Source organism: Jaculus jaculus, chromosome 5, assembly GCF_020740685.1.
Source record: "Jaculus jaculus isolate mJacJac1 chromosome 5, mJacJac1.mat.Y.cur, whole genome shotgun sequence".
NCBI classification, from domain to species: Eukaryota; Metazoa; Chordata; class Mammalia; order Rodentia; family Dipodidae; genus Jaculus; species Jaculus jaculus.
This window is the reverse complement of record NC_059106.1, coordinates 45,511,140-45,519,086: the sequence shown is the minus strand read 5'-3', so window position 1 is coordinate 45,519,086 and position 7,947 is coordinate 45,511,140. Positions and strand designations below refer to the sequence as shown.

General features: G+C 48.1%; 1 protein-coding gene across 1 annotated transcript in view; it reads left to right on the top strand.

The window, feature by feature from the left end:
* Positions 1 to 1,506: 1,506 nt before the first annotated feature.
* C5H1orf127 (chromosome 5 C1orf127 homolog) overlaps positions 1,507 to 7,947 on the top strand; it is a 32,602-nt gene continuing 26,161 nt past the window's right edge. Inside the window, exons 1-2 of the mRNA XM_045149076.1 lie at positions 1,507 to 1,690; positions 4,219 to 4,338. Of these exons, the coding sequence (XP_045005011.1) occupies positions 1,507 to 1,690; positions 4,219 to 4,338 (304 nt within the window). The remainder of the gene's footprint in view (positions 1,691 to 4,218; positions 4,339 to 7,947) is intronic.

Genomic DNA, 7,947 nt, shown 5'->3' with positions numbered 1-7,947 from the left:
TTTCGAGGTAGGGTCTCACTCGAGCTCAGGCTGACCTGGAATTCACTATGTAGTCTCAGGGTGGCCTTGAAGTCATGGTGATCCTTCTAAGTGCTTCCCAAGTGCTGGGATTAAAGGCATGCACCACCACACCTGGCTTCCTCGCAACGTTTCTTATCTAGAAGCGACTGTTCTTTTTTCTCCTTTGAACTGGCTGTAACATCTGCCTGGTTCCTTCATTAATAATGAGTCAATACAATCCTTAAAAAAGAATCTGTATGAGAGTCCTGATGTTACCTGTTTGAAAATTATCTCTTCACACTGACCTCCCTCTGAGGTACCTTCCTTCCTCCTCCCCAACTCAGGTTCTCTGTCTCATTGCTTTGTTTTTTTCTTCAGGGTTTGATCATTGTCAGAGATTATTTTGTCTGTCTCTTTCTTTGTGTTTCTGCTTGGCTGCTGCACACAGTAAAGACTCAAAATACATTGTTGGGGCTGAGGTGTAGCTCGGTTGCACAGCACTTGTCTAGTATGCACAGGGCCCTGGGTTTGATCCCTAGCATATATATTAAAACAATTTAATACATTTGTGCACAAATATAATTGCCTGAGTGAAATACATAATTGAGATAGCAACATACACTTGTAATCCCAGTTCTTGGGAGGTAGAGGTAGGAGGATCATTGCGAGTTCAAAGCCAGCATAATACAGAGTTCCAGGTCAACCTGGACTAGAGTGAGACACTGCCTTTAAAAAAAAAAAAAAGGCTAGAGAGATAGTTTAGTGGTCAAGGTGCTTGCCTGTGAAACCTAAGAACCCAGGTTCGATTCCCCAGGACCCACGTGAGCCAGATGTACAAGGTGGCACATGCGTCTGAAGTTCGTTTGTAGTGGATGAAGGCCCTGGCGTGCCTATTTTCTCTATCTACCTCTTTCTTTCTCCAATAAATAAACAAATAAGTTTTTTAAAAAAATTTTGTTTATTTATTTATTTATTTATTTTGTTGTTATTTTATTTATTTTAGAGCGACAGACAGAGAGAGAGAAGCAGAGATAGAGAGAGAGAATGGGCGCGCCAGGGCCTCCAGCCACTGCAAACGAACTCCAGACGCATGCGCCCCCTTGTGCATCTGGCTAACGTGGGTCCTGGGGAGTCAAGCCTCGAACCAGGGTCCTTAGGCTTCACAGGCAAGTGCTTAACCGCTAAGCCACCTCTCCAGCCCAATTTTGTTTATTTTTATTTATTTATTTGGCAGTGAGAGAGAAAGAGGCAGAGAGAGAGAGAGAGAGAGAGAGAGAGAGAGAGAGAGAGAGAGAGAGGGAGAGAATGGGCACGGCATGGCCTCCAACCACTGCAAATGAACTCCAGATATGTGTGCCCCCTTGTGCATCTGGCTTATGTGGGTCCTGGGGAATTAAACCTCAAACCGGGGTCCTTAGGCTTCACAGGCAAGCGCTTAATCACTAAGCCATCTTTCCAGCCCAGTTTTTTTTTTTTTTTTTTTTTTAAAGCAACATAATTGACGGAATGAGAGCAGACCAAGCAGCAGAGCTGGACTGGGCACTACCGCTGGGCTGGGCACCCCACATGTCCTTCTTTCCTCCTTATAGGACCATTTGCCTCGCTTGTGTTCAGCCTGTGGTATTCTCATGGATCCTCCCCTTCAGGTCAAACAGGGACAGGCCCCACCCTGGCCTCGGAGCTCTGACAGGTAAATCAATCATGTTTTTATGGTCTGTGGCAGACTTTGGGTGGTTCCCCACTGAGTGCACTGTTAATCTGTCTGTCCTGGGATGCTGGGTAACACGGAAGCCTAAATGCCTTCAAAGCTGGCACACCAGTGTGGGCAGCAGTCTCTCTCCAAGTAGGGGCCAAATGCTGGTGCCAGGATTAAGGATTGGGTCTGGTCTGGCACTCTCCAACTTGGAGTTCAGTGTTTTTTTTTTTTTTTTTTTTTTTTTTAGTTTTTCTGAGGTAGGGTTTCACTCTAGTCCAGGCTGACCTGGAATTCACTCTGTAGTTTCAAAGTGGCCTTGAACTCACAGTGATCCTCCTACCTCTGCCTCCCAAGTGCTGGGATTAAAGGCGTGCACCACCACACCCAGCTTTTTTTTTTTTCAAGGTAGGGTTTCACTCTAGCTCAGGCTATCCTGGAATTCACTGTGCAGTCTCAGGGTGGCCTTGAACTCACCGCGATCCTCCTACCTCTGCCTCCTCAGTGCTGGGATTAAAGGCGTGCGCCACCACTCCTGGCTTTTTCTTTTTCTTTAAGCAGCCAGCACACATAGCTGTGGAAATGGCCCAGTGGGTTAGAGTGCTTGCTGTACAAGTCCAAGCATGAGGACATGAACTTGAACCTAGAGCCCATGTAAATAAGCTGGGCATGACCCCCGCTGTCTTCACTCTGGTGGGAGAAATGTGTAGAGACCACACAAGCGTAATTTCCAACCATGTTGTGAACCAGGAAGGGGAGAGACACAGAGCCAGGGTAGAGAATGGGTATGGCCGGTGAAGGAGTTCTTCCTTGGAGGGGTGGCATCTAGGCTGAGACCTCTGGATGAAGAGGGTCCAGCCATGTAAAGAGCGGGGGATGGTGTTTCAGGTGGAGGGAGCAGCAAATGTGGAGGCCCTGAAGTAGAATAAGACCAGCCTTGAGAGAGGATGAGGATGGACAAGGACAGAGCAGCAGCAGCATTGCACAGACTGTGGAAGCGTTTCAGTTTTATTTCAAGAGCCAGAGGGAGCCACTGAGGCATCTGAGAAGAGCCTGGCATGATTTCAGGCCCATGTCAGTATCCCTCATGCTGCTGTGTCGAGAATGGACTGGGAACGGGGCGGGGGCAGAGGCAGGGGCCTCCAGGACCTGCACGCTGCCTTTCTCATGTCTCTACCCTCAGCTGAGCAACAGAGCTCAAAGGATGAGTGGCTTGTCCCACTGCGCTTTTATGAGTCAAATGACACGAAAGCAAGCTCCTCCTTGGGGGCCTTCTGGGATCTTCTAAGGGTTTGTGGGTATCAGCTGTCCATAGCCTGAAGACTCAAGCAGGAGCCCCGTTTTCTGTACCTGGTTAGAATTGACTTGGGCTCACGTGTATTCCACATTTACTCATTTCCTTTGACTGTCTAACTCATCTGGCTATGTGATGAGCTGGAAAATGATGCTGAGGAGGTTAGGTTCCTGGTTCTGCTGCTCTGGGACCAGGACAAGTCCTTTCGCCTTTGGGTGAAGGTAGTTAGCATCATGGTAAGAGCTGTTGTCTTTAGTTTAGAAGTGTACTTTGACTTTTATTTTGCCGGGGGGAGGAGGGGGAGGCAGAGGGACAGGGTCTCACTCTAGCTCAGGCTGACCTGGAACTCACTGTAGCCTGAAGCTGACTTCTCTCAGCCTCCCAAGTGCTCGGACTAAAGGCATGTTCCACCACGCCTGGCTAGAGGTGCAGTTTGATGTAAGGACCTTTTCATGTAGGAATTCATTCAAGCCTCCCCTTCACACTGTGACCTCTCACCATCATCAAACCGTCGTCATCACCATCACCCCCGTCACCATCGGTACCACGTTATCAAATCACCACCACCATGATCATCACTATTATCACCACCATAGCCTGGATATCACCATCTCTGCGACCACCATCATCATATCTCCACCGTCACCACCACTGTTATCATCGCCACCATCATCAACAATACCATAATCAGGGCTGGAGAGATGGCTTAGCGGTTAAGGCGCATGCCTGCGCAGCCTAAGGACCCAGGTTTGATTCTCCAGGTGACCACGTAAGCCAGATGCACGTGGTGGCGCATGTGTCTGGAGTTTATTTGCAGCGGCTGGAGGCCCTGGCGTGCCCACTCTCTCTCCATTTCTCCCTCTCTGTTTCTGATAAATAAATAAAAATAAATGTAAAAAAAATACCATTATCACCACCATCACCATTATTATCATGCAGTCAAATTCATAGGAATAAACTGAGACTAATTAACAGACACATGTACACACATATACACATAAGCACGCACACACACGCATGCACACACCACAGAACAGAGGTGGCACTTAGACCCAGATGCACCCACTCCAGTGCCCACACACTTATCACTGTGCCACTTTGTTCTCTGTCACTCCCTGCAATACACTGGCTGGACTTAATGATGACTACGTGCCATTCTCTAGCTAGTCCTCCTCAGCAGGGTGGGAAGTCTGTCTGCTTTCCGTCCCTCTCTCTTTCCCTCCCTCTCCAGAAATAACTTCTCGCCCCACAGAGAAGGTGGAGTGTTTCTCAGACTACATGACCCTGAAGATTCCGAAGAGCCACGTGCAGGGTCTGAGGCAGTGGCTGGCAGCCATTCTGCCCCTGCCAGGTAAGGAGCGGGTATTGGCGGGGTGGGGGCTTTGCTGAAGGAGACCCCCCCACAAGGTGCTTTATCTCTGGCCTTGCCTTTCCCGGCCCAGTCCTCGGGGCTTCTCCCCAGTGTCTTCCTATCTTAGTCTGCTCGAATCTCCGGCCATCCTGACATTAAGGCCATCCCCACCTTGTCTCAGTTTCATGTGCTCTCAGCTCTCATCACTGAGTAAAAATCATCTACCCAGGTTCACGCACCTGCCGTCCATGCCACCAGCAGGGAGCTGAGAGAGGGCACAGCCCATGTTCTTCTTGTTTTTGTTTTTTGTTTATTAAAATGTATTTTTGTTTATTTTTATTTATTTGAGAGCAACAGACAGAGAAAGAGGCAGAGAGAGAGAGAGGCAGAGAGAGAGAGAAAGGGGCGCACCAGGGCCTCCAGCCACTGCAAGTCCAGATGCATCTGGCTAACGTGGGTCCTGGGAAATTGAGCCTCGAACCGGGATCCTTAGGCTTCACAGGCAAGCGCTTAACCGCTAAGCCATCTCTCCAGCCCTGCTTCTTGTTTTTAAGTGCATCTCCAGCACTGAGGATACAGCCTGGCACTTCGGGACTCCCAACAAACGTTCGCTGAATGAACAAATGGGCCAAAACCCAGAAAGAAGTGTCCATTTTGGAGCCAGTTCGCTCCAAAGCCGAAATCACCCTGGAAAAGAAGCGGCTGCCAGATGGCAGGAGTGATTCTTTTTTTTTTTTTTTAAATATTTTATTATTTATCTGATAGAGAAATAGAGAGGTACAGAGAGAGAATGGGCGCACCAGGGCCTCCAGCCACTGCAAACAAACTCCAGATGTGTGCGACCCCTTGTGCATCTGGCTAACGTGGGTCCTGGGGAATCGAACCTGGGTCCTTTGGCTTTGCAGGCAAATGTGTTAACCACTAAGCAATCTCTCCAGCCCAGGAGTGATTCTTACCCATAGGACACGAGAAACATCTTACACTCGGGTGAACTGCACACCTCAAATAGCCAAAGAACAAGGGCACAGTATCACTTCTAGAAACTTCAGCATGAGCTTGCTGACAGGAGAAGTGGGAAGGGAGTGGAAACCACAGGATGATTAACTGGGCATTTTTAGAAGAATAAAGAATAGAGAGGATAGAAGAAACAAGAATAAAGAGATGCTCACTTCCCTCGGTATTTTCCATCGCAGGGTGTTAAAAAATGAGTCTTGGAGCTGGGCGTGGTGGCGCATGCCTTTAATCCCAGCACTCGGGAGGCAGAGGTTGGAGGATCACCATGAGTTCGAGGCCACCCTGAGAATGCAGAGTGAATTCCAGGTCAGCCTGAGCTAGAGCAAGACTCTACCTTGAACCCCCCCCCCCAAAAAAAAGAGTCTTTAAAAATTTCCCTCTCTTTTGTAATTTTGTTTTTGTTTTTGTTTTTTTGTTTTTCAAGTTAGGGTCTCACTCTAGCCTAAGCTGACCTGGAATTCACTATGGAGTCTCAGGGTGGCCTTGAACTCACCATGATGATCCTATCTCTGCCTCCCGAGTGCTGGGATTAAAGGTGTGCGCCACCACACCTAGCTCTTTTGTAATTTTTTGATTTTTTTATGTCATTTTATTTATGTGTGTGTGTGAGAGAGAAAGGCAGATATATAGAGACAATGGGCATGCCAGGGCCTACAGCCACTGCAAACAAACTCCAGGTGCATGTGCCACCTTGTGCATCTGGCTTGTGTGGGTCTTGGGGACTTGAAGCTGGGTTCTTCGGCTTTGTTGCCAAGGGCCTTAACCGCTGAGCCACCTCTCCAGCCCTCTGGTCTCTTTTGAAGAAAGAGGATGAACTTGAGGAGAGGGGCTTTTCCATCTCAGACTAGGGGAACGGTTCCTTCCTTCCCTGTCTCCCTTTGTCCCTCCCCTTTTCTCCATCCCTCCCTCCCTTCCTTCCTTCCCACTTCCATTCAGACAGGCTGCTTTGTAGATGAGGTTATCCTAGAACTCATTATATAGCCCAGGCTTCTCTTAAACTCATGGCAATCCTCCTGCCTCAGTCTTCCAAGCCCTGGAATTATAGGTGGAAACTACTGTGTGGTTTGTTCTGGGAATCCTTTTTTTTTGGGGGGAGGGGTTCAAGGTAGGGTTTTGTTCTAGCTCAGGGTGACCTGGAATTCACTATGTAGTCTCAGGGTGGCCTCAAACTTACAGTGATCCCTCTACCTCAGCCTCCCAAGTTCTGGGATTAGAGGCGTGCACTACCATGCCCGGTTTCGTTATGGGAATTCTTAAAGTACCACACGGGACTGGTGTGGCCTGAATCCGTCCTGGGAGGGTGAGCCAGCCTGTAATACCTTGGGAGCAGCATTTGTGCATTAAAAGACCACTTTTCCAGGAGAAATGCTGTGGATACATTAAGCTGTCGCCCGTTCTTAGGAGAGCCATTATTAATGGAAAACAATAGATTAATAGTTTTAAAACCCTTGTTCAATAAGTAATTTTTATAGCTCTGGATAGAGCCCATTAAACATTTCTGTGTGTTATTATAAAGAAGTTTTAAGCGTAAAATCATAAAGTCAATAATCAGAGAATTAGTCACAGTGGCCAGCCACAGGCCATTAGTTTTAGGCGCTGTCAGAGACACCTGTGGCTTTGGCGGGAACGTTGTTATTTCACGCTGCCAGCGCCAGGTGGGGATGGAGAAATGACGGTGCCTGCTGCCTTCCATAAACTTGAAGGGACAGCGAGCAGGTGTGAGCAGCGGGATGCCAGGCAAATATTTACAAAGTGCAAATGTGAATGCGAAACTAAGAACCCATCCAGGTCAATTTGCACATCCAGGCTTAGACGACACTTTATTTCCCTAGCGATCTACCTTTCAGTGCCACAGGCGCGGCCTTGATCTCTTGCTAAAGATAGCTGTGGAAGCTGCGTGCTCTTGAAAGAAAAGCATGTCACCAGAGAATCCACCCACAGCCAGGCTGCCCAAGCTGAGCTGTCTCCTGCAAGGGCACACTCATCTCCCGTCAGTGGCACAGCCAAACCTCCGAAAATGAGACTGGGTTTTGAAAATGTAACTGTATTTTTAAAAATATTTATTTATTAGAGAGAGAAAGAGGCAGATAGAGAACAGGCACACCAGGGCCTCTAGCCACTATAAACTCCAGATATATGTGCCACCCAGTGCATCTGGCTTACGTGGGTCCTGGGGCATCAAACCTGGGTGCTTAGGCTTTGCAGGCAAGCACCTTAACCACTAAGCCATCTCTCCAGCCCCTGAAAAAGTGACTTGAAAAGCCAGGACAAGGGATGGAGACATTTGCTGGCAGAGCCAAAGGGCCCAGATTCAATTCTCCGGTACCCACATACAGCCAGGTGCATAAAGTGGCACATGCATCTGGAGTTCATTTGTAGTGGCTGGAGGCCCTGGCATGCCCATTCTGTCTGTATCTTCAAGCACTCTATATATGCTTGCAAATTAAAAAAAAAAAAAAAAAAAAAAAAAGGCCAGGACAAAAGCAATACACAGACCAGGTATGGTGGTGCATGCCTTTAATTCTAGCACTTGGGAGGCAAAGTTAGGAGGATTGCTGTGAGTTCAAAGCCAGCCTGGAACTACAGAGTAAATTC